General features: G+C 47.6%; 1 protein-coding gene across 1 annotated transcript; it reads left to right on the top strand.

The window, feature by feature from the left end:
- The first annotated feature begins 660 nt into the window (after positions 1 to 660).
- On the top strand, positions 661 to 5,348 carry prph2a (peripherin 2a (retinal degeneration, slow)). The gene is made up of 3 exons (XM_018753056.2): positions 661 to 1,241; positions 3,377 to 3,623; positions 5,139 to 5,348. Exons 1-3 carry the CDS (start codon positions 661 to 663, stop codon positions 5,346 to 5,348), a joined length of 1,038 nt encoding a protein of 345 aa, XP_018608572.2.
- The last annotated feature ends 21,989 nt before the right edge of the window (positions 5,349 to 27,337 follow it).

Below are 27,337 nucleotides of genomic sequence, written 5' to 3'. Positions count from 1 at the left end.
CCTTTCCCACTAGTCGTCATGACTTAATCACTCTTGACTTCATTGTACTGCAGCAGAGATGGTGGTCTTCGGTCTAACCAAAGTCCCCTTAGCATGGCCTGTCCAACACAGCTAACCACGTGAAGGTACAAACCAATTATACCATAAGGCTGAAGATTAGAACTGGAGCTCATCTGCTGTCAAGGATTTCACTAAATGGGATCAGGCCGATTAGCAGGTTTACGATGACGTACTGCAACTTTTGAGTGTAATCGTCTGGGTCCTCTGCAATCCTCTTCCTTTCGCTAGGAAGAGACTGTTGGAATTAGCTGCCGAGCACTACCATCCTGTCGATTTACAAGAAAAAGTTAGACTTACGGTGACTGAACTGGAGCTTACGTGCGTTCGCCTTGAGAGCTGGTTGGCAGGTTATGATGGATCTGAAGTGGATCTTTGAGAAATAGTGCGACTTCTCGTCTGGAATGGCTTACACTTTCCAACCCGACGTTTCGCTGGAGTTCAAGGTTTAGTGAACTGTCACTATTGCTCCAGAGAAGCAACTCTACTGAAGGATTCAAACCTCTTTGATTAGAAACTTCTAAAGTTGATCAAAGACAAATAAAGAAGCTATAAGGGAACAATTCGACTTTTTGACTTGGGTCAAAGAAGCAACGGGACAGGATGGCACTGATGAAAGTGAAGTTTGACATGAAGAAGCGAGTGAAACTCGCCCAGGGACTGTGGTTGATGTACTGGCTGGCTGTCATGGCGGGCGTCCTCGTTTTCAGTATGGGGCTCTTCTTCAAGATCGAGCTACGCAAGCGGAGTGAGATGATGGACAACAAGGAGAGCCACTTCGTCCCAAACCTGCTCATACTGGCGGGGCTGGTGGCGTGCGGAATCAATACCTTCGGCGGGAAGATCTGCTACGACTCATTGGACGCCACCAAGTTTGCCAAGTGGAAGCCCCTGCTGAAGCCCTTCCTGGTTGGCTGCTTGCTGTTCAACGTTCTCCTCTTTTTCACAGCCTTCCTGTGCTTCACCATGCGTCTTGCCCTGCAGTTCACGCTGGCCGAGGGCCTCAAGAACAGCATGAAGTACTACAAGGACACGGACACGCCAGGCCGCTGCTTCATGAAGAGGACACTAGACTTGACGCAGATTGAGTTCCGCTGCTGTGGAAATAACAACTACAAAGACTGGTTTGAAATTCAGTGGATCAGCAACCGCTACCTGGACTTTAGCTCCAAGGAGGTCAAAGAGTGAGTTCTGCTTTTCCTCTCTCCTTTACTGGATGGATAACCTGTTCTTTCCTCCGTGCTCAACAGTGAATGTCTTTGCTGCGTTTTTAAGCCAACGCTTTTGGCTTTAATCCCACAGTTAGCTGTAGATCTGAGATTCCAGATTAGAGCGTCCAATTACAGAACTAAAGGAAGCTACGCTGAATATTGTCTTGGAATATTTAAGCAGTAATTAAGTCTATGTTTTCAAAATGTTGATAATGTTCTGCTAAGTGAAAGACTAACCGTGATGAAGCATTCAGTGTTTAATGCTTCTTAAAGACCACTAGGACCATTCAGAATATAAGGGAAGGACCGTAATTGCGTGTGTGTTGTCACTTAGTAGCTGTACAACAGAAACATGAGTATGTTCAGATAACAGTCGTTGCCAGTCCGGCCAAGGTTCACAGTGCCTAAAGGTTATGGCGAAAGGGTTAGCTTCTTTTATATCAGCTAAATCCAGCGCAGTTGGGTCCCCGCTTGTCAGTGAAGGTCTCGGCATGTTTATATACCCCTGAGGTCTCGGGAGGACAGTGTAGAACTGGGTTCTCATAGTGTTTATGTATCCCTGGGGTCTCAGCATGTCAGTGCAAGTGGTTTTCGGGCTCCTGATCTCTGTGTTGGGCCACTAATCCTTTTGGATCACATTTCCAGTCCCACTCAGCTTACTGTCTTCTCCAATGACTACAAGGCTGAGTGAGCCGCTGGGAATAGACATGGGTTCCAGGGCCTTGGCGATTACGGTTCACACCTCAAAATGATGGTCTTCATTATGCATTAGTACCGCTGGCTTAACACCAATCAAAGTCAAAGGTTCCTCATATTCATAAGTGCTCGGAGCAAAAACGCCCCACCAAACACACACCTTTTATACTTCTGCCTTGCAAGTGAATGTAAACACTTACCAAGCTTGACATTTTTAATTGTCGCTGTCCTTATAATAAGATTACTCATTTGGTCATTTGTTACGGCTGCGAAGTGGGTAAGGACACGTTAGTGGGTGAGCTAATGGTAAGGAGAGCTGTTTTAGTCTGAATTCTGACTGAAACAGGTTTTAATCACTTGGTTTGTGTGTTGCCTGCGGTGCAGTCAGACAGAAAGTACAACTGCAGAAATGAGGTGGGGCTTCGGCTCAGCAGGGGGTCAGCAGGACTTTTATGACTGAATCCCGGCATCTCCCCTGGGTGAGAAAAACTGTCAGTGCTGCAATCCTCTTTCAGTGGTTCACTCTCACCCCTTTTGTGCGTGCACCTGTATATAATTGTGTATATAGTACATACATACATATATACATACTATACTGTATACACACATTTAGACATATCTGCATATTTCCATATATACAGTATTCATATGTACAATACAAATATATTTGGATATATACAGAAATATAAATATATGACATATGTGTTCTCTTTCATTGTGAGAACATATATATGAACATATAATTAAGCAGGAGACAACAGCATGGAGCAGGGCTGATTGTGGGTGGGTGTGTGTGTGCGTGTTTGTTGATCATGTCATGGATTAGTGACCCTGTCATAGTTGCTCATCTGTGGTTCAGCCGGTCTCTCATCAAGGTCCCAGAACCAATCCTCCTACCAAGAACCTCCTGCTGGGAGGCCTTGGAGAAGCCCGCCCAGAAGGACCAACACCACTTGCAAGCCAGTTTTATCTAAGCCTCACTCTGAAAAAGCAAAAAAATAGCATTTAAAATCATAAATCCAAATCTTTGCAGTCCGTGTCCTGGGGGGGCTCTGCTGTCGTACCCTCAGTTGAGTCCAAGGCCTCTAATACGGTATCTGACAGTAGTTAGGCAGTCAGAACAAACAATACGCTTCTAATATGTACTATTTCAGTCTTCGTTTCTTCAGGTCAGTGTCAGGAGTGCTTTGCCTCAAGTGCTCCGAAGGTCTTTCTGCTGTTGCGTTCTGGGATCACCATATTACTGGTGTCAAAGTACCACTGTCCTTTGATCTTTGGACTACTTGTGCCGAATCATTTTCTGCATTTCGGTCTCATCTTTTTGATGTGCCAGAACAATCCATCACATATTAGTGGTCTGCTGTACCAGCGGCTCTTGCTAGGATTCTGACTCGATTGATTTGACCCTCCAGCCGCATCAGCAGCAACGTGGATGGGCAGTACCTGATGGATGGAGTCCCGTTCAGCTGCTGCAACCCCAGCTCCCCGCGACCCTGCATCCAGTACCAGGTGACCAACAACTCGGCCCATTACAGCTACGACCACCATACCGAGGAACTCAACATCTGGAAGCGTGGCTGCAAAGAGGCCCTGCTCTCCTACTATGGTGGCATGATGAACACCATCGGCATGTTGGTGCTGCTGGTCAACGTCCTGGAGGTGAGGCGCAAACAGGAAGCAGCGTGATTTGGAAAAACAGGAAATGAAGATTTTGTCCCTCATCCAAAGTAGCCAAACAACTAATAATCTGCCAGAACTAAATACCTGTTGCTGCGGATCAGTTTGATTCAACAGTAAAATGAAAGAAGCTGGTAATTGACTCAATTAAGCCATTAAGAGCATTAGCTGCACTAGCAGATGAGTGGGTGCAAACAACTCGCACCAGTGAGAAGAATTACAAACATCTACAGTTACAAATGTTTAACCTTCTTCTTGGGTTCTCAGTTCCTAAAAATGTCTCCTATCTTGGTCCAAATGCATTTTCTTATTTCTGCTGTCATCGGTGTATCATTCCCCTTGGCATATGCATATTTTTCAAATTTCATAAAGCACATAAGTCTAATGGATCCCTGTGTGGTTTCATTCCCATGGCACTTGGTCACTCATTGACATGAACACACCCAGGTTTGGAGAGAAGCAAAGAGGAAGGTTTCACAGAGAACACGCAGCTGAATCTGCTTGTTAGAGGCTGATCTCCTCCATCGGAGATCTGCCAGGGGAGGTAAAGGTTAGGTCTCTCACCTAGCCAGCTGCTGTCACGCAACATGTGTCCCTGTCCATCTGCAGCTCTGCGGTCCAAGCCCTGAGGTAGCTGGCATCTCCAGTGGTTGTTCTTTTGGAGAGACCTCCTGAAAATCTCTAGCCTCCTAGGTCTCATTTCCTCACCGCTTCCTGTTCTTTGGGTCCGTCACATGTTAGCGTGGAGAGATGGGCAAACAGATGATACAGCATTGCGTGTGCCAAGCATATCTCAGCAAGGTGTTCAAAAGGAGTCAAAATAAAGGTTATTTTCCTGGTTCTACATTTTGCTTTACTGACACCTGTTAATATTTCTTATGATTGAACTATCTCCCTAATGTCACATATGACACAGAGGGGATCAGTTGCTCTGTTATGTAGCAGCCTTTCCTTGATTTGAGCCTTCCTTGAATTTTTACTTCAAGAGGGCAGCAGTGCAGGTCACTCTGGGTTCTGCATGACAACCTGAACTAAATCCAAAAGGATTAGCACAGGCCAAAACAACAGAGGAAACACCAGGACCTAAAATAGCAGTGATTGCGCAATGCTGATGTGACTGCGATAAATGGATCAGGGATGTTCTGATACCTCAGTCACGAAGACATGCTGCTCCAGAAACCAGCACAGACCAAGAGTGAAACCTGCAAACAGTCCTGAAAAAGTAACACGTTTCCACCACTGATCATGGGTCCTTCCCTGGCAGGGCTTTTCTTGTTGTTTTGACTGATATTGAAAACTGATCAGAATCCAGATAGATTGTTCTAGACTCTTCTACTTCTTTCAGTGATGTTACCACAGGGTTTTCACTATGGCTCTGGAGAGCAAGGTAAAAACGGAGGGATGGGTATTTTGGATGTTGAAGGTAATGGATATTCTGAACTTTGTAGTTCCCTCACGGTGTTAACCAGTAGTGCGGTTCATTCCTCCGGCCTGTAGGTGGCAGTGATGGTGGGCCTGCAGTATGTGAACACGGCCTTGTCAACTCTGGTGAATCCCGAGGACCCCGAGAGCGAGAGTGAAGGCTGGTTGCTGGAGAAGACCGTAAAAGAGACCTTCACCGACCTCATGGAGAAAATGAAGTCCCTTGGAAAAGGCAATCAGGTGGAGGGGGGTGGGGAGGAGCAGGTTGTCACCACGGTGAGCTGAGTGGTCCATGCCCACAGGAACTGCCATCCTTCCCTCTCATGGTGGAGAAAGAGAAAGGAATCCACTCCATTGCGCACACTCAGACACGTACAGAGTCCGCCAAACTTGAACAAAAACAAGGAACACACATGCAAGCAAAAAAACTATTTGTACATAAATGTATCTATAATATCTTGATTATCAATCGTTTTCAAAAAATCAAATGACAAATTACGTACATAAAAGTCTCAAGTGATAAATTACATCCATCCATCCATCCATCCCTACAATGAACAAAATCTGTCTGAGTAAGAAGGTTCTTGAGCTGACACATGCACTCACATACACACACAATCCTGTCCTGCCTCCTGTTTTGCTTTGTGATATAGAGCCATAAAAATAAGAGGATGAGGAGTTTAATGTAGTGTCAACTATTTTTGATTAAAATTTTTAATCTTTGTTTTCTTTAAAACTCAATTACATTGTATCTTTTGCAAACATTTATTTTTATTTTTCAATAATAGTTTTTTTTTGAGCGGATATTTAACCCAGTGGTCATTATGTTTGGATAAGTAAAATAAGAGCCATTATGATAATAATCTGTTCTGACTGCTCTTTGATTGGTCCAGTGCTGTCCTGCAGTTCTCCTCCAGCCCTCTAGTGGGCACCAAAGTGAAACACCAGCACAAACACAGAATACCGGTGCTTAACGGTAATGGAACACACAGTTTACCTGGGAACAATGCAGCTCATAATGAGATGCGAAACATATAGCAAACACAAACATATAGCAAAGGAAACTATTTGGTTTAATATCTCTTTGTTCTATTTAAGGAATGTAAGAAGGATGTCAATCTTGATCAGACCAATGGATGTTTTTCCTGTTACGGGCAAAAGGAAATGCTGCCCTAGTGGTAATGGTCACTGACATGACAGAACGAGTCATTCTGGATAATTTTTTTTAGGTAAAACAAAAAAAAATACAGAAAAAATTTTGAAAAAACATGAAAAATTGTGAGTGAATGAATGATTTTGCTCTGTGATATTGAGTCACCGGCTCTCACATCGGTAGATGTGTCAGCCGCGCTACATGTCGCAAACTACCTGAGCGCATGCTGGGACAGGATCCTCAAGGTGCCAGGTGTACAAAATTGGGGGTTACAAAGAACTATAGCTCAGACGGGACTCTCCGCATGATTTTAAGGAGTGCCCCCGGTGGCTGGAGGCTCCCAGACTATTGGGCTGTGGAGAGGCATCGGCGGTGAGGATGGCGACTTGGGGCTCAGGGGAGACACTGAGATTGGCAGCTACACTCCCTGCCCATTTCTTCACCCTCTTCCGTTGTACCGCTTGTACCCGGGGCTGACTGATGCCTCTCTATAGGAGAGTTCAGGGCTGGAGGGTCATTGAGCGCACCTTTGCACTGCTGTACACACCTGTACAGCATTACCTGCACAGTCTTAGATGAACGCCTCCAAGTTTCTGGAGCAGAGCCCATGAAAACCTGAACATGCACACTCTGATAAACATGTTAAATCACTGTAAATCTGACAATTAGTATTCACGTGCAAACCTTTTCACAAATGTCTGAAAATGTAAAGAGTGCTTATATTCTTGCAAGCAAGTCTCTCCTTTGTGTCTGCCATAGGTGTTGTAACCCCATGTCCATTTGAATAAAGGTCTGATCTCGTCTGATGTTCTTCTGGAATCTTAGTCAGATTCAGCGCTGATGGACAACTCGAACCCCGATCCAATAGAAGGACGACACAGAGGACATTATTTGGGGACTTTTTGCCTTCAATTGTCCTCAAAGTGTCCCTGTTGATGTCCTGCCAATAAAGACATTACTAGTGTTTTGATGGGGGGTGGGGGTGTAAAAGGAGCAGGGCGATGAATCAGAAAGGATGCTGAGTTAGGAGGAAGGTAAGATACGCATTGCATTTACCCCAAATACAGACTTACCGCATACCCTTTTTGCCAGGTCTGCAGTCCTTTCTTTCTTCATGGTCTCTTACATCTATTCACATATCTCTGAAGTCACCTACAGTGTTTCGCTGTTTCAGTTATTCACATAATACACAGTATATACAGCTAAGTAAGTTTTGCTGGAGTAATTCAGGGTAAGTGTCTTGCTCAAGGGTACAACAGAGGGAAGTGAGATTAGAAACTGCAACCTCCCGATCTGAAGGTGGCAAGAACTATGGTGCCTGCTGTCCCATGTTGAACAATGTAGGTATAAAGCTACTAAATACATCCGTCTAAATAAAAAAATAAATATATACCGTATATATATTTTAATAACCTTATTAATAGTGAAGACAATATGTGACAGGTCATAATGGTGAAAAATGTGTTTACTGTAGTTGTGAGGATTATGACTGTAAACACCAGGAGACTTAGTACTGACCTCAGACTGGGTGCACAATGAAATAATAAATTACATTTTAGTGCAATTTAGTGCAATTACTCTGTGGACATACCTGGTGTCAGCCGTTCCCTCCAGTGTGTGGGGACAGAGGGAACCGGCAGTAAGTGTTGTGTTTTCAACAGTTCATAAGAACGTTTAGAGAGTGAGATGCAGTGAAATGTGGTAAGATGCAGTGAGGCACAGTGAAATAGTGTGAGACACTGGGGCTGTGAGACACACCGTAAGACACAGCCATTGAGGTGAGACACTGAAACATAATGGGAATTGTGAGACAGACTGCGAGACACAATGACACTGTGAGACGATGAGACAGTGAAACATTTGTTGAGACACTGAGACAGTGAGAAATTGTGAGAAACATTCAAACACCGTGACAGACTATGAGACAGGGACACAATGAGACAAAGTGAGACAACGAGACATAGTGAGACAGTACTTGGGCACATCAGGAGCATAAGACAAGGAGTAAGAGCCACGGTAAACAGGGGCAGGCAGTGTAAAGTAGGTAAGCGCACCCCGAGCCGGGGCCTGGGAGGAGGAGGGATAACTGAGGAGGACAGCACCGCTGAGGTGTGTCCCTCAGCCCAGGACACATAATCTGCATCAAAGAGCAGTACGATAAGAGCCATAAGCTGCTTTGGCGATGAACAGATTAGCCTCCTGTCGAGCAGATTCCTGGAACGGGGCCACTAGAAGCCAGCTGGAGCAAAGGGGTGGAGCCAGGTGTGGGGTGGGCGGGGCCTGCGGGGGAGTGACGAAAACATTGCTTCACGCAGCGTACTGCACACACTTACGCACGTCCCCAAAACTGGGAAGGAAGAAAAATCAGGAAGGTTCACGAAAAGGGGACGCAGATCTTGGGTGTAGGACACGGTCATGTCTACCACACCCCGCTGGGTTTTACTTCGCTGGAAATGCGGCCTTGTCCACGTGCCATCCATAGTCATGAACGTGGCGGAAAGTTTCCCTCCAAAGCCCACCCCTTAAGCCCCCAAAAGCCCCTACTAACCCTCACTAGAGTCCAATCCTTGCAGTCAAATCACAGTCAAATCCGCCATCTATTGAAGACACCCCTGCATCACTTTCCTTCCATTGTGGGGGTGTTGGGGGCAGTGATCCCACGGAGACTCCAACCCCACTGGTATCTTCCCTTTAAGTCCCACCCTGCACCCATCAGGGACCTGGGTCAAGCTGGAAAATTCTTTCACAGATTGCTTTCAGGCCTTCACTGATACTGTCCAAATCTATACACACACTCACACACACATATATATATATATATATATATATAAGCCTATGTCCAGACCAATACAAGGTTCTCGCTGCCCTGGGAACGATCCACTTCCAAACACCGAATACCAATGCACACGAAACACACATGAACACACTCCTCCTAGCAGCACTTTACATGTGGACAACCGCGGCGTTTCCATGGCGACGCTTTTAACTCGGCCACCTGCCATTTATCATGAATCACGATCATGTTTTCTTTCCGTTACTTTTTCTCTGACATTCAAGGGTATAAAGTTTTCTTCATATATATTTATATTTAAAAAAATCATTTCATTTCAGTCGCACTGTCACTGTGCCCACGCTAGGGGGCAGGAGTGTCAGTAGAAAACACTGTTTTTCTTCCCATACATGCAGTACCACGACTGGCCCATAGGAGGCGCCCTCCCGCTATCTTCTTCTGCCAGGCCCTTCACTGCTTTTCTTCAAAGGAGCACAAGCTCTTCCCACTCGAGTTTGCATCTGTGAAGAGCGGCGACGGACGGTTATTTTCGGTTCGGCTGCATCTTTGAAGCGCCTCGATGAAATTTCCTGTCATTGAAGCCTCCCATTTGAGGAGCTTGTTTTGTTTGGTTTATTTCACCGAGGACATCAGCTGCCGCCTCGCCGTCGCTTTTCCGGACTCCTGCGTTGCGCTTGCCGGAATGAAAGCGAGAGTGTGACAAGCGCTCGGTGCTCCGTGTGGGCCGTCATCGCCTTTCCCCGCGTCTTCTCGCCAGCTGGGCGAAACATTCCCCGCCTCTTCGAGAATCTTCGCGCCTGAGCCGAGCTCGAAAAAAATGGAATGGCGCAGTTGGCACGATTGCCCGGTGACCTTTCACCTTGCTCTAGGATCAAAGAAACCAGTTTGGCGGCACATGGTTGAGCGTCAGTGAGATTTTGTAAGTTGCAGAGACTGTGGCCAACTGTGCAGAGTGGGACCAGTAGGCTGTGGGTTTAAATCCCTGGCTGGAGGCAGTACACTGGTTTTTTTCTTGGAACACCAGTTACTCCCTAACCACTCTAAAGCAAGGTCAAAAGTCGGAGGCAGTGCACCGAGAAAGTGCAAATACACGCAGTTACGCAACGCAGCGATGGTCCTGTAGGGTTGTCAAAGAAGTTCCAAAAAAGGTTGGCAGGTCTTCCCACAATTTTTCAGAATTATCACATGCTCTCTTTATTTTTCTGGTCAGTTCTTGAAAGTTTCTAGAACGTTAGATGCTTGAGTCGACCACAAGGAGCACCCGGAGCGATCTGTGCAAATAAAACACATTTCTTTGCCAAGCTGTAAGACTGACCAAGATATATTCCGAATCTTCATTAGAACGGAGTATGGGTTGCGGTTCGAGAGGTGCGGTCGTCCCCGAGATGCGCCCGTTCGGGCTACAGCGATTCGACTTTACGAGAAGTTTCATTTCATAGCCCAGCTTCAGCTTATGACGCGTTTCTGTACGTTTACGGGGACCGAATCTGGATTTCACACACCTATCGACAGCTGAGGGGTGCAAGACCAGAGCGCTATGCGGTCCTCTTCTCGGTCATGGTTTGACTCGAACCGCATCAAGGTCTCAACCTCTATTAGTCCTGGTTTGCCAGGTACATCTGTTATAACTGCAATAATCACGACCCCAGTTTGGACTCTCCAAACCCCGTCCGCTTGTCCACTGAGTGTCAGTTCATTTCCTTTCATTCTTTTCATTGGTTTCTTTAGTCTTTACTGCTCTGTTTTTTTTTTCCATTAAAGGTTGAATTAATGTATAAACACCGTATGTTCGTGTTTGTTAATTGTACAGTAGGTAATAGCCACAAAAAGTGAACGAGAGCAGGTGGAAAGTTATACTTTACTGAGTAATTAATAAATGGAAAATTTTTTATTTCATCATAACTAATGAAGTAACTGTCCATTTTAAAGGGATTTGGTGATATGTTTTCAAGAAATAGTGTGAAAACTGAGGCTCAGAAACACATGAAAGTTTTTCCATTGAAACTAATGATAATTACATTTCTTCAGCTGATGCTTTTCTCCAAAGTTATCTACCCATTTATAAAGCTGGGTAATTTTACTGGAGTAATTTAGGGTAAATACCTTGCTCAAGGGTATTACAGCAGTAGGTGAGATTCAAACCAGCAACCTTCAGATCCTAAGGTAGCAGCTCTAATCACTATATTACCATCTTCAGATGTTCGGGTGTTCGCCGAACTTGGCATTCAGACTGCAAACGTTTCCTCACCAATCGAGGTGACATCATCAGACTGATGATGTCACTCATTCAGACTGGAAGCATTTCATCACCAGTCGAGGTGACATCATCAGAGTGATGACGTCACTGATTCAGCAGTCTGAATGGCAAGCTCGGCAAACACCTGAACATCCGAATGAACAACCCGAGCCACGGACACCATCGATCTTCCTTACCATTTCTAACTATATTACCGGCTGCTCCGGAGTTCATTACACCTTCAGTGTCCAGGAATTCACATTATTAGGGTTTTTTCAGGATCAAATGACCTTCGTAAGGCGGGGAAGACTCTATTTACTGTTTGTTTCAGATGTTTTCATTAGGGCAGTCAGCTTGTATGCCAGTAATAAATGTGTCAAAGTGCCCAGAGAGGCCTTACAATCAAAACAGAGCCCAGACGTCCCCAGCTGCATCTCAGCTTTAATTGCTTATACATAAATATATGGGATTATGTATGTGAATGTCTCGCAAAGATAAAAGTCTTGCCAGAAAAGTAATCCGATTTATTGGCTACTGGTCCTGATGCCTACATGCTTTTTTTTTTCCTGAGAAAAATATAACTCTTTTGTGGGAATGAAACAGCTTTGGACGAAGTGCTGTCTAAAGGACTTTGCCGTCTGGAGTGGTAATAAGGTGGACTCCGCTATACCACTTTTAAGTCCCAGAGTCTTTTTGAAGAGAAGCAATTGATTTTCACTTCTCAGATCGCCATGGCAACCCCTGGAACCCAACTGCGAGGACCCGGCTGAGGTAATATAGGAGGACAAACAGGGATCTCTCATCCCTCCCGCCTCCTCAGGTGTGACTCTGGAAGCGTGTGGCTCTCTTTGTGCAGATCCCGCTTCCTCTGCTCCTCGAGAAATGCCGAATAAACCTCACACATCAGGCAAAAGGTGGGAAGTCAAAACAGAACAACAAAGGGCGAGCCGGGCTTCTTCTCCACTTTTCTTACCTTCGCTTGCTCATCTTGAACGAAAATGTGAGTAATTTTCAGCGAACGGAAAAGAGCTCCCGAATCCCTGCCAGAATTCACAAAGGGTCTCAAACCCATCTCCTTCAGAGTCGCTTCTCTCCTGATCTCCTGACAGCTCCGGGAACATGAGTCCAGCACCACCGGCTATGATTATCTGTCCATTATTGCCTACAGTGCTATAAAAAAAAGTATTTGATCGGGTTCTTCATCGGTTCATGAGATATAAATATTGTGGTGTCAGTTTTACCACTAGAAATACCACTAGTACTGGCAAAGGATCTGATGAAATGTAATGTAAAAAACTGCAAAACGGATCAAATTGGAAAGGGAGCGAATACTTTCCCACAGCACCGAATGGATTTTCTACGGGTAAAATGGTGGTATTCGACAAACAAGCCATGTTTTCATAATCCAGTGTCTGTGTATAAAGCTCTTCATCTGTGCTTGACGCGCTTCTGTTTGCTGCGATTTAATGTCCCTTTGGGGATCAGTTTACGCAGAAAGAATACATTTTCTCACACAGACACACAACATCTTGTCCTGAGGTGAACCGGAGCCTAACCCAACCACACAGGGTGCAAGATTGGAGGGTGAGGGGACACACGGGTCCACCGCAGGGCACCCCAAGGAGGACTCGAACCCCAGACCCCCCCCAGCGCAGGCCCTCACCAAACCAGCTACACCACTGTGACCCCTCAGATCCACTTTTTATAAAATTCAGTTCAATTCAATTCAATTCAATGCAATTCGATTCAATTTGATTTGATTCAGTTCGGTTCAGTTTAATTCAGCCCAAATCCTTCAGTTCAGTTCAGTTCAGTTCAGTTCAGTTATATTTGATTCGATACAATTCAGTTAATTTCATTTCAAATCAGTCCAGATCCTTTCAGTTAAATTCAATTCAATTTGTCTTTATTGTCATTATACAAATATAATGAAATTCAATCTCTGAAACTCCCCAATTGTGGCGCAACATACAGTACATTATATAATTCTAAGAGTAAAATTACAACAGTGTTGTATATATATACACATAATTATACATCACATATACACACATCATCTGAACTGCTTGTCCCATAGGGGGTCGCGGGGAGCCGAAGCCTAACCCGGCAACAGAGGGCGTAAGGGACACATCCAGGACGGAATGCCAGTCCATCGCAAGGCACCCCAAGCGGGACTTGAACCCCAGACCCACCAGAGAGCAGGACCCCGTCCAACCCACTGCGCCACCGCACCCCCACATTATACGTTATCTGCTGTATATAATTTTAGTTCTAAGAATATAACTGTAAGAGTACTTTCATAGATTGAATTTTCATTGTATTTTTTTCCCTCTTTAAGCCAAATGGTGACGGATTCCAGAGGAGCAACTTCTAGATCAGTCCAGCTTATTTATGCGAACTGAGTAAATAAATACGTCCGGCTGATCCATTCTTTTGCGAATACAGGCTCTTCCTCCTGGGCTTTCCTGAGAGGATGAGGGCCATAAAATGGACAAAAGCGGGGAGGGATGGGTGGGGGTGGACAGGACACCCCTGCTGGGACAGACAATGAAGGGGCTCTCACACGGAACAGAGGAGGAGGAGGGAAGACTGCAGGCGAAGAACATGTGATCTCCAGCTAATGTCCCGTGTCAGCGTCAGTGGACGGGTCAAACAGAATGCACCTCGACTGCGAATCCCGAATTCGCAGGTACAACAAGGTCTTCTCGACGATTTGTCCCACGCTCTTATTCCGGGGAGATCTGTCGCCTGTCACCGTGAGCGCTGCATCATTTGTCAGGCCCGCCGCGTGTAAGTGCTCGAGTGAGCCCTCTCGCCGGCGCTCGGCGGCCCGGCTAACTTTGGGTTTAAACGGGAAGGTGAAAGCTGATGATGGGACTCATTTGTCAAAGCGGTGTCCTCGTCCGCCGCTGCCTCGGTCTGTCACAGGAGCGAAATTAAAATCTTGCAGGAGAGGATGTGGGGCCTCTGGCCCCTCTGCGCCGCCCCTCGGAGAAGAGGAGCTCTTATGTTCAGCCGCAACGGCGCCGAAAACGGCGTGAAGGAGCCCCCGTCTCTCCCTCGTGATGAGCGTCGGAAATAAATAGAGGGGACGGCTCTTTGGGAAACGCAGCTGCGGAATAAATTCCGATTAGCGCGTTCCGTTTCAAAAGGAATCCTGCTTTAGAGATTCTGCGGAGCGCTCTTTTGCACCAAATTCTCCCAGAATGCATTTCCCTCTTACAGTCCGATCATCTGTTGAATATCCCGAATGTTCCGGATGTTCTTGTTTTCATTTATAATGTTGAGATTTATTGGCCCATTCAGCTTTTATCGGCGCGTTTTAAAAAGGGCAGCTGGTGGTGTAATGGCTAGAGCTCTTGCCTTTGGACACCAAAGGCTGCAGGTTTGAATCCCAGCGCTAATAATGTTGAGCAAGGTACTTACCTTAAACGATTCCAGTGAAATTACCCAGCTGTGTAATTGTAAGTTGGTTTGGAGAGAAGTGTCAGATTGCATTGCTGTTGTACCCGAAGCAGACAGGTTATGGGCTGAACGTATGATGCATTTGGGGCCACAAGGCGGAAGCGGATCAGGGGAGAGCAGTGCTCCCGTGAGGGACACCTCCCCATGCGAGCCTCTTCTGCTTGGTCCAGGAACCAATCCAGTCCCGTGTGACCGCACAGAGCCAGGTCTCCTTCTCCTTATAAATGACCTTCCTTCAAGACCTGCACAAGTGGATAGAGTGTAAAACTGCACCGTACACTGTGCGACACCCAACCCTTCCGGTTTGATCCCCGGCATCACAAACTGACATCTTCCACGAACACCCCGCCGGCTAAAAGTTTCCACCAAAAAACAATCCGCGTTTAAAGTCTTCCGAAATTCCAGCTCAATCTGAAGAAAGCCGCGTCACGAAGTCGCGAGGGATGAGACAGAAAGCAGGTCAAGCCTTGATGAAAAAAAAAAACCTGCCTTCAGGTGAATCCATCAGCATCACATTTCCAGTGCAATAAGTACCTGGGAATAAGTGGCAGACGGAGACGTTCTTATTCACAGATCTGCGGATTCACACGACGCGGGGGCGGAGGGGGGGGCTTCTGGGCAGATGAAGACACGTCTAATATTCATCTCCATCTCAGCTTGGAGCGAGTGCACAGTATCCCTGCTGAAGGGATGAAGGAGCTGGACACCACTGTCATTATACACTCTGTATTAGGGTTACGTTCCTATATCATCATACACAGATTACTGTATCATTATTCACTCTGTATTAGGCTAGGATTGCTGTTAAATCTCTCCAACTATATTACCACTTTATATTTATTCACTTCGCTCATGTTTCTCCAAAGCAGCTTACAATGAATGACACATTATTCTTACATCTACATTTATTTATTTAGCAGACGCTTTTCTCCAAAGTGACTTCCGATGAACTCTATGTAGTGTTATCAGCCCACACACCTTATTCACCGAGGTGACTTACACTGCTAGATACATTACTTACACTGGTCACTCATCCAAAAACCAGTGGAACACACTATGGGTGAACCTGAGCAGCATGTCTTTGGACTGTGGGAGGAAACCAGAGCAGACATGGGAGAACATGCAAACTCCACACAGACTGAGGGGGATTGAACCCATGTCTGCTCACACCACCCAGGCGCTGTGAGACAGCAGCGCTACTCGCTGTCCCACCATGCCACCCATTATTATTATTATTATTATTATTATTATTATTATTATTATTATTATACTACAGACATGTACTTTTCATTGGAGCAATTTCAGGATATGTACCTATCTTGAGAGCTCTACAGCAGTAGGTAGGGCTCGAGACCACATTCATAAGTTCCATAGGCAGCAGGAGCTCTAATCACGATGCTTCCCGCTGGCCCTTGGAGACAGAGACGCCCCCCCCCCCCTTAGAAATATGCTTTTGCGCTTATGTAAGTAATTTTGAACGTTAATTCATGAACGACTATAGCAAAAAACTTTTTTTTTTTCCATATTTTTGGGTAGATGTGCAAAGCAGCAGATGGTGTAATTGTTAAAGCCCCATGCCATGCGAACTGATGGTCCTGGGTTCGATTTCCTGCTGTCATACGCTTGATCAAGTTACTTACCCTGAAATGATACAGTAAAAATTACCCAGCTGTGTAAATGGGTACATCATTGTGAGTAGTTTGGTGCACAAGCTTCACATGAAGTCTTTTTAGACAAAGAGGTTAAAAAAAAGGAATAAAAGGAATGTTGTCATGGTTATCTCAGTGGACACACACACACACACACACACACACACACACACACACACACACACACACACACACACACACTGTTTAGACAGTCTTGATCTCCTCTCGCTCCTCCACCGGGTTCCGTTGGGTCCGGCCTACTCATCCACCTGCCTCGCCTCCATCTCCACTAAATCTGGACCTTGTTTCGGACGCACCTGGAGAGGCCTGTGGAAGATCCGGGCGTCCGGCCAAGGACATCGCTCCCTGGACGCGATGGCACCGCCTTGCAGCAAGCAGCCGGCCTTGCGTGACACTCCCACCCAGGCTCCGATGCGCTATTTTATCGCATCGTCCGCTCGCTTATTGGGCCTCTTTATCTGGGGTGTCGTACGCGGTGTGCAGCTTTACACGCTATCCGTTTACACGGCTGGGCGTCTCGCCGAGGCGATTGGACATGAAAACGCCGTTCCTGGAGGGTGGAAGTGGCTAATTAGCCTTGGCGATGAATAATTCATGCCCTGCTATCGCTAAACGAGCTCTGTTGCGCGCCAACCCCCTCTTTTCCCGCCGTTTCTCCTCTATGACAGAGATGTCTTGATCTGCGACTCCCTTGATCAGATAAGCGTTTCAGAATCGCCGACACAGCAGCGGCTGATCTTCAGAGGATCGCCAGGGCCTCTCCCCCTTCCCGTCGGCTCCCCCGGTCCCCTCCGTCCTTTCAGGATTTCTGGGAACGTTTCCCGCAAGTCGACCAGGAAAAGAGAAGCCGAGGGAACCACAGACTGGATCCGACCTGCGTGGGGACTCTGTGGGGTTGGACCGGTGGGGACACCAGCTTCTGTGTCCCCGATGGATATGGACATATACCCCAAATTTCCACAGTGAGGGTCAGTTTCACCCACAGGTCCAGCCCTCAATCGCCAACAAGGGTCCAACACGACAGCAGCCCTTTTCTTCTTGGTTATTAACACATGAAATGACAAGTGCTCTGTAAATTTTTCATTAATGCATTAAAGCCTTTAGATCTCTCTCTCACTCTCACACACACACACAGAGTTCAGAGCAGTGAAAAAAGGAGAATAAGGGGGTGGAGGCCGACGGCTTTGGAGCTGGGCGCCCAGGGAGAAAACTGGATCCTCTGACACGACTCCAGCAAAGTGCAATTCGCAGCTCCAAGAAGCGGTTAAGGCATTGTCTCTGTTGAACAGACCTGCCGCCCCGCTAGCACTCTGGTTTCAGGGATCAGGAAGAGTGCGGTGATGGGTCAAGGGTACCTGAGCACCTGGGGGATGCAGAGAAGTGGACGGTGGCTGGTGTAGGTGTGGCCTGGCACTGTGGACCATCGACCAGGTTCAACGCTCTGGCATCTGTCCATCACCGTAAAAAAAAAGGACCTGGGTTCAAATCCTTACTCCTGGTACTTACCTTGAATCAACAAAGTAAAAACTACCCAGCTGGATAAATGAGTAAATCAGTGTAAGTAGCTTAGGGTTCATTGAAAGTCTCTTTGAAGGAAGGTGTCAGATAAATCAATGAATAAAAACAACAGCCACAGTCCTGTTTCACCTCAATGCAGTTCATTATTAGCTTCATTCCCTGTCAAACATCCATCCGGATCTTTTGCCCTCAACACCTTGAATGGATCAATTTTTTGACTTGTGGCTCAACTGTGTTTTCTTTCCAAATGTGCAGGTTTCAAAATGCAGTGTAAGCAGCACAAAAATGATTCTTAGTCAAGTCCACTTGGCTACTGAGGTAAACAGTCTTCTTGACACGTGGCCTCAATCACGATGTCCAGGGAACCACCGCTGTTCTTTAACCACCTCCCTGATATGGTTGTTGTTGTTTCCTTTGGCATCTTCTCGATTCCATTGAACAGATGGTCTTCAGAGGCCTGGGGGAGGTGGAATAAGTGTAAAACGGGTTCTCGACGGGCTGGTCCCGTGCTCCCGTGCTCCTAGGAGCTTGGTCAGTTTATTTCTTAAGACTAATTCTGTTGAGTATATGAAGACTCAGAAATAGGAACGATCAATGATCACTTTTTGAAGAAATTTAGAAGCTTCTACCACCCAGTTAATGAGAATGAATCACATATTAACACTAGAGTACACTGGAAAAGCGATCAAAGTCCGTGTGTTTAGCGGGCAGTGTAAATATCGTCCAACAGAAAAGAATGATCGGGGTCCATGGGGTAAAAAGGTAGCGATCAGTTTATTTGTGCTTCCGATGTGGCGCATGGTCGTGAGTGAAGGGTCATCGCGATCAGTCGATCAATTTCATCTGAGAAAATGTTTAAAGCTGAGTATTGGGGAGGCACAGCAAGTAGCGCTGTTGTCTCACGGTGCCTGGGTGGTGCGAGAGGACATGGGTTCAATCTCTGCTCAGTCTGTGTGGAGTCTGCATGTTCTCCCTGTGTCTGCATGGGTTTCCTCCGGGTGCTCTGGTTTCCTCCCACAGTCCAAAGACATGCTGTTCAGGTTCACGCATAGTGTGTGAATGAGTGACAGCGAGAGTGTGTTCCACTGGTTTATGGATGAGTGACCCAGTGTAAGTAGTGTATCTAGCAGGGTAAGTCACCACGGTGAATAAGGTGTGTGGGCTGATAACACTACATAGAGTTCATTGGATGTTGCTTTGGAGGAAAGCAACTCCTAAAGAAGTAAATGTAAAATTCTATGAAGGGTGGACTATTTTGATTGACTACTATGCCTGAGGAGGGGGTGTGGTGGCGCAGTGGGTTGGATCACGGTCCTGCTTTCCGGTGGGTCTGGGGTTCGAGTCCCGCTTGGGGTGCCTTGGGGCGGACTGGCGTCCCGTCCTGGGTGTGTCCCCTTCCCTTACTCCCTGTGTTACCGGGTAGGCTCCGGTTCCCCGCAACCCTGTATGGGACAAGCGGTTCTGAAAATGTGTGTGTGTGTGTGTGTGTGTGTGTGTGTGTGTGTGTGTGTGTGTACTATGTCTGAACAAAGCCAAAGGCACCAACACCAGTGATGAAGAGGATTAAGTTGTAATAGTTACTTTATGATGCTCTGACACCAATTTCTAGAGCTTTACCATGAAATTTTCACATGAACATGACTCACTTAGTCTTAAAAAACATTAAAACATTTTTCTGTGGTATTAATGGAGGCAGCTGGGAGAGCAGTGGTTAGAGCTGCTGCCTTTGGACCCAAAGTACCATTTGATTATGTTACTTAGCGTGACTATTATGTTATATTATTTTAATGTATACCCTATAGTTAATAAATACCTGATATATACTTCCTGTACGTGGGACAGCTAGTAGTGTAGTGGTTAAAGGTGCTGTTTTGGGTCCAAAGGTCATGGGTTCAGTCCCCACCTCTGACTGTAGTACCCTTGAGCAAGGTACTTACCCTAAATCACTCCAGTAAAATTACCCACCTGTAGGGGTAAATAACTAAGTAACTTAACATTGTAAGCTGCTTCGGAGAAACATGTCAGCTGAACGAAGGAGTGTAGTGTTGGTGGACCTTAACCATTTTTCCTGCAGCATCTTTATATGAAATACATGTTTAATGCTTGAATAAAGTGTAATATCTGTACCATCTTCTTGATGTGTGACATCACCTGCGGATGGGGTGTAAAAGGGACCGCGCAGTGACCGCGCAATATTGGAGGGACTTTTGACCTTGCGCCGCGACATTATTGCCGTTGCCGTCGTCGCCGGGACCGATTACCTTGGAGCGGCGGCGGCCGAAAGGAGTGCGAGTGAAGAGGAGCGCCTGTGACAGATTACAGAGCGCCAGCGAGAGATGAGAGAGAATGGGGAATAAGGGAGGGACTGTGAGCGAGCGGGCGAGCGAGGGAGAGAGAGATGGGGGGGCAGGAGAGATGGCCACGGGCGCTGAGAGAGAGAAGGAAAACTTTAAGACACATCCAGCAAAGGGCCTCAAACTAAATCCCCATAACTGTTAATTAAATTCAATAGTCTGAAGAAGTGTTTTGTTTTTTTTTCTCCTTCCTCCTGATGCAGTTTCTGCTCATTATTTTTATTCAAATGAAATGACTCAAGCGTTACAAAGCCCTGTTGTCGCATTGTTTTCTCTGACACACGCGCGAGCGCACGCACGCACACGCACGCGGCAAAAGCGTTGTTTACTCTGTTTTACACTAAAAATCACGGGGAGGAAATCTCTCTCCAGAGCAGCTGAGAGGATTCCAGGTGCGAATATCCATTAGTACATCACATCATTTAATTACCTGCCTTTTTCCCCCAAGAAATTTGGATGAAGTATAATATCACATGTTACAATATATGCACATGGATATTTTAGTGTAAAGTATGGTGCCCAACTTTCCTCCTCTTGGGATGTAAACCGACACACTCTGGATCAGCTGTGTGGTTCCTTAACCGCTGCGCCACCTGCTGTCTCCCTGCGGAGGGGATGTAACGCAGACCGGTTCGCAGAAGCCGTGAGCCCAAGCGTCCATCGGCGGTGCTCGAATGTAGCTTCTGAGCGTTTCTCCCGCAGTCCGCCCACCTCATTCTCTCTTCCACACACACACACACACACACACTGCTATTCCCATGCTGAACACATCACCCGAAAAAAAAAAAAAAACGTTACCATATGGAGATGTTCGACAGAAAACTAAACATAGGCCTTGAACATTTGTTATTATAAAGCTAAACCCCAATTTCGCACACAAGAGAGTGCGCGTTTCTAACACCTGAGAGATTATAAATAATAGAAAAACAAATTACACTGTGTATATCGGGGGAAATCAGCCGTGCCGCTGGAGGACCGGCGGATTTAGAGGGTTTCGTTGTGTCTTGAAGCTCAGTTTATGAATTAAAGTATTAAAGAACCAAGCGTATTGTAATCTTACTGTTGCACACGGTCGGTTCCGGTCGGACGGACCAGAGAGGGGACACCATCATCTCGTTGCACGGCAGAGCAGATCACCAGGGGGTTTAGGGTGGGACTGTGTGGGATTTTCGGGGTTCTGGTTGGACTTTCCACCACGGCCCCAGTCAACGGGCCTCCAGTGAGAGAATGACATCATGTGGTCAATCATCTCCCCCGGTGTTTCTGTGCGAGGACCACATGACGCGAACGTCCGCGGTCCCTCCCGGAGTTCCTCTGAGCGGTTTGGGGGTCACGATCCACCCCACGACACCGAGGCCTGTTCAGAGTAATAAATAAAACTGACTTTGCTGACTCACCTGGACTGGAAGTGATTGATGGATTTATGTCATCTGAGGGATGAAAAACCATCCCTGCTTTGAGGTCTCCGAGCCAAAAGATGCTCCCCCCACCCCCACCCCCCGGTGCCACTCGCAAACACGCACGCAAACTCTCTCGCTTACATACGAAAACGCAGAGGTATAGAGTCGGCCATCGCTCAGACCTTGAGGCGACCTCTGGATGCCAAGGTGCGAAGAAAAATACAAACTATTGCTTGCTCGCGGGCCAGGAAGGAGCAGAAAAGTCGCTGTGGGCCTTCCCACACAGCCGCTGCAGAGGGGAAAGACACTTAAATGAAATGTACCAACAAGAAAAAAATCAATAGCAATTTACTTGTTGGAGCAGAGGGAGCGACCCGCTTCTCGCTCGCCCGCTCGCCCGCCCACGAGAACGCCCCACCCCTCGCTGCTGCGGATCCGCCGCCCTCCAGGATGGCCACGGGCCGCACCCCGGAGCCGGGAGAAGGGCTGGATGTGTGAAAGGTGTAGAAATGTTAACTCTCTACGAGACAAATGAAAACAAATATATGGAATGATCTGCAGCGGAACTGCTGAGAGACTGGATGGATTAAGGTCACGATTGGAGTCCGACCTATTTAATTCACTCGCGGTGGAACCAACTCGGGTCTCCTGAAGTGGCGGGAACTGCCTGGGATTTAGTTCACATGGCTTCAAGTGGAAGTCTGCGAGACATCTACAGCTTTCTTGCATTAAGACTCTTTCCGGATCATCCAATCAGCAATTAGTTTTCCAACAAAGCAGCAGCTCATTGGCAGAACCCGAACGAGGGCGGGGTCAGACCGGCCACGATTTTGCCCTTTTTCCTCGCTGTAAATGTTTGGTTTTTTTCCGTATTTGAGGGTCTGCTGTTATATGTCACCATGCGAAGTCCTATGTCGCATGTCTCGGCGGAGCCGAGTAAAAAACATATTTATGTGCTTGTCAGAATGGCGATGCAGATGGATCACTGTCATTGAACAGCAGCAGCAATTGAATAGGAAGCGTAATTGTGTTTACCTTTCTGAGATACGCTCGCGCAGAACCAATATAGTTTGCTGGAGCAGCTCTCACCGGGAATCAAAGGAGGCTGGTTGGAATTCTGTGATGAAGCTCTTGGATAATTCACCCCGACAGCTGAAAGGGTGAGGCCAGAGCGGAATCCGCAGGCCTCCAAAGAGACCAAGAAAAGATGAGAAAACCATTCTTTCCCGGGTGTGTCCCTTGGCTTCCCGACGCGGATCGGCCGGTTGCCAGCCAAACTCATCCATTAAGACAACCTGGCAGCAGGAACGGGGGACACAAAAGCCTGTGTGCCCTCCATTAACCGCTGCCACTATCTGTCTTCTCCTTCCAGGTAATATATGTAGGGGCTACGAAGCTGGACGTACAACCATAGGGTTCTGAACTCTTGCACTTTTAGGGAGAGGCCAAAGCCCCAGGAGGAAGAGCGTCATTTCGTGAGGTCCTTGGTATAAATGTCATAATAAAAACACTGTGTCACTAGATGACGGAAATTTTTAAGCTTGTTAAGATGATGTGCACAGAAAATTTCCCAAGCAGCTAAATAAAAGCAGTCTGATGTCGGGTTGTTTTTTGACCCATACAGTATGTGGCTGCTCTCAGTTTCCGTAATGATTAACCGAGTTACTATCCTGCCAGTTGGTCCTTATTCTTGTCCTCCTTATTGACATAAAAAAAAAGTATTTACCCACATGCTGTTTTTTTTTTTCCTTTTTCACTTTTTTGACATTAATTTTTACAATAATTTCACTGACAGAAATTAAACTCTTGAGAACTGACAAAATGCCGTAATTAAGTTTAATGTCAAAAGCTCCAAAACAGAAAAATTCACGCTCATTAAACTCCATCAGCTGATTGGCTACAGCCCTTCAGGGGGATGACCAATAAGGTGCTTCGCTCCTTCAGCTGCCTTTACCAATTGGCTGAACCATGTACACAGATTTGACCAATGAGGTGAATGCTTTCTGAGAAAGGTGCATGGATTGGCTATTCCTTAAGGAGTGTTGACCAATGAGATTAATAGCTTGTTCGGCTCACTGTATCTGATAGCTAGACATTGAAAAGCGAGCTGACCGGTATGGCACATGACTTTTACAGCTGGCGATTCTGATTGGTTGCACTGTCTGTATATTACAGGAGTTGACCAATAAGGTTAGTGCCTTTTTCTGATACTTTATGCTGATTGGATATGGCCTTGGGAGAGCTCACCAATGACGACCAGAGCTGCCTACAGTTGGACACTAGTTGGACACCAGTTGAGCACATGTTGGACACAAGTTGGACACGCTATCCCACTTTATTTTCAGCTCACTGTTTAGGGCATAGCTGGTCACTTTAGCCACCTGAACACACCGCCCATCTCACCGGTCAGACCCCACCAACAGGCATGTCCACCTGGACGGGATTTGCACCTTAATGGTCAGCTGCCTCCATAGGGTGCTCCCCAACACAGAATCCCCAAGTCTCATTGCCTGTCCCGCCATTAGGTGAGCGGTCCTAACAGTCGAATCCCATCCTGGAAAGTGTTAAGTGCTGTTGCAACGCCTCATTTTGAGCAGCTCCTCGCTAGTTCCCATCCAAGGGCAGCACACTTCCTGCTTCTCCCCCACCAGGGGGAGCTGTTGAAGCCCAGCCAGCACGACTCGGGGGGGTCTCTGCGATGACAGATCAGTACCCTTACCAAAGACATCCCACTCTGAAAAGACCTGTGTTATTTCTCCAGGCTGCAGCAGACCTCTGGGGCGCCAGCAAAGTCCTGAAAAAATTGCTTTCTTCCTTCCTACCGGAACCTCTGGAGAATTTTTTTTTTACCACTTTTGTACTTGGACTTGGATGTCATTCGGTAATCGACCTGGGTGTTTCCGTCAGACACCTTTTATGTTCACAGGATGTCTTCATGCTCAGGTTCAAGCCCTTGGCGGATGGCTGCTCCAGCGAGGAGCCCCACTCTGCGGAGCGATGCGGCGCGGTCCTGATCCGCTCGGGGTTCGACCGCCAAGCGGGTTCTCAAATGAGCTGCGGAGAAGCTTGTTATTTCTCATCCCTAACGTCGCCTCCGCCTTCCGGCCCTACGACTACTCCCATGGCCCTTTCAATCAACCACGTGCACCCGAGACCACCCCCTGCTGTAGTACCCTTGAGTAGGGTACTTAGCCTCATGTGCTCCAGTAAAAAATAAGAAATTAAGAACACTCACACACCTCGGTCACCCAGTGAACAAGTATCTCTGGCTAAAGTGCAGCAGGGGTGGGGGAAGTGAGGGGAGAGAATTAAGGAGGTGTGGAGTTGAACAAATAAACAACCGAAATGCACGTTCCTATGAAGCTCCGCTCGGAACATTCCGGCACATTTACGCGTAATCTGCACGTGGATGTTGTTGTGGCTCCGCCTGCTGCGCGAAGAGCCTTTCGTTGAAATTGAACTCCCGCGACGGACGACGAGTCCCGCGCGAGCGCTCGGCGCCGGGCCGCCGGTCAGGGCTGTGGCATTAAGCAGCGGCGAAACCATGCCACTGGCCACGCTGACATCACCGCCGTTGCCGTGGTGACATTTACTCGGAACAAAGGGATGTGACCCATAAAGGTGGGGCGCTGCGGCGGACGCGGCCTCGAATGGAAATAGTATGAATGTTAGAGGAACGCGCACACGCCCCATGAAAGCAATATTTCAGGGACGGGTGAATAACCACGACGCCCCCCGGTGCATGTTGACGGTGACGCCATTCGTCCGACCGCAGAGCGGTGCCATAGCGTCCACGGGCGGCCGCGCGGATCGGGACGGCAGAGTCCCCCCCCCCCGGCGGACAGAAAGCACGCTGCGCAAATGTTAGCGGGGCACCGAACAAAGAGAGGGGGGCGAGGCAAAGAGAAGCCACTCTTTGTCTCGGAAGCTATGTGAAAAATTCGGAGGAGGCAGCGTGGCGAAGACGTCTGTGCATCCCCCCCGCCCGCGGTTCTCCGAACGCACACACACGTACGCACCGATACACACAGGCTTCCTCTCTCCTCCTCTTCGCGGGACATTCGGCCCATTGTGCCGCAGTAGAGAGCGGCATTGTGCCGGGCTGGACCCGAACCTGCGCCGTGCAGATGTCTGCGAGTGGGTGTTTGTACGTATCGGGCAAAAGTGTGTGCGCGCGTGCGAGTGTGTGGGAGGCCTCTGTGTTGACCTCATGTGTGTATAATGGGTGATCCAGCTGCAGAACCCCCGGAGTTGAGCTGAGGGAGAGCATTTACATCACATTTACATTGAATTAATTTGGCAGATTTTTTCTGCGAAGTACCATGTTATGGCTATTAACCGGTATTTAGGTGACGCCTTCAACCGAGGTAACTTACCGCGTTAGATACACTGCGCTAGACTCCCTACAGCCGTTCAAACGCAGAGCAGAGCATCGTAACACACACACATACACTCACTCACACCCACTAAGGATGACTTAGAGTTACCGGTCCATATGAAGCACATACATGTACATCACATACATACATGCGTGTATCTTTTAGATTTATAATGACAGTATATTTCATAAACATGCTTAATATAACATGTTTTATTAATTTTTTGTGTAGGCACAAGCTTATAGCAGCATATATATATAGCAGAAGAGTGGTTAGAACAGATTTATTTGGACCAGAACGTTGCGGGATTGAATCCCACCTCCAGCTGCAGTACCCTTGAGCAAAGTACTTACCTTGAATTACTCCGGTAAACTTACCCTGCTGTATAAATAATTGTCAGTAGATTAACATCATAAGTCACTTTGGAGAAAAGCATCAGGTAGATTAATACGTTTTTCTGTAAGAGAGGAGGCAGTTGCCCGTTGGTGAAGGCTTTTACTTGCCCTCACACCGGGGAGAAGGAAGGTGGTGGAAAAGGGGGACTAGGGAACAGGTAGGATGAGGTTTCGTCGGCGGGGCTGGGAGAGTCGGGTCGGTCGGGACGCGGGCGTCGTCTCTGGGATCGGTTCGAGCTCGGGTTCGTCTCGTTCTCCTCCTCGGTCTCTTCTCTCTGCCGCTCGGCACCGGGGAAGAAATACGGAGTGTAATCAGCCCCAGCTGTGGCTGCTTTGCCCCCGTCGCCGCCCCCTCCCCGGGTGGTCTCGGCATGCTACAGTTTCCTTTAAGGCGTGTGTGCTCATGAGTTAGACAAGGTTTTCTTGCCTTCGTGTGCTGCGTCAACAGCATAACACACACACATACACACAGGCGCCTTCACACACGACGGGCCGTACAGAGTAACCCGTCCACCTGAAACACACGTCTCTGGACCTTGGGAGCAAACGGAGAGAACGCGGAAACCGCACGCACGCCGACTTCGAAGGACCCGTAAAAATGGGCTCCCATGAGGTGTAAACCTAAGCGTGTCAATTTGAGAGGAAGTCACGGAGGCCCCGTGTGCGTGTTGCGCTGGGGATGGGAGGTGATCCGGCGGGCTGCGGCGGGCCTTCTTGGCGAGCTGCACGGAGGGTTGGAGGAGCGTGAAAGAAGTCCGAATGTCCTCGGTGCGGGACGGGCCGGCGTTCCTGTGCAAGGCAAGGCTGTTTCTCGCACCTTCTGCTTCCTGGGTCGACGCCCGTGGCTGCCGGCCTGGAGTCCATCACGGACCACGAAGGCGTTGAAAGGTCCTCCAGCCGCTGCCCAGTCCCC

This window comes from Scleropages formosus, chromosome 3 (genome assembly GCF_900964775.1).
Source record: "Scleropages formosus chromosome 3, fSclFor1.1, whole genome shotgun sequence".
NCBI classification, from domain to species: domain Eukaryota; kingdom Metazoa; phylum Chordata; class Actinopteri; order Osteoglossiformes; family Osteoglossidae; genus Scleropages; species Scleropages formosus.
The sequence above is the reverse complement of the archived record's forward strand: the minus strand, read 5'-3'. Positions and strand labels throughout refer to the sequence as shown.

Bases quoted from the DNA above. Each gene is read 5' to 3' on its own strand.
- prph2a (XM_018753056.2), top strand. From the start codon at position 661: ATGGCACTGATGAAAGTGAAGTTTGACATGAAGAAGCGAGTGAAACTC. The intron at 1,242-3,376 runs GTGAGTTCTGCT...TTGACCCTCCAG, and splicing joins AGCTCCAAGGAGGTCAAAGA to CCGCATCAGCAGCAACGTGG. The intron at 3,624-5,138 runs GTGAGGCGCAAA...TCCGGCCTGTAG, and splicing joins TGCTGGTCAACGTCCTGGAG to GTGGCAGTGATGGTGGGCCT.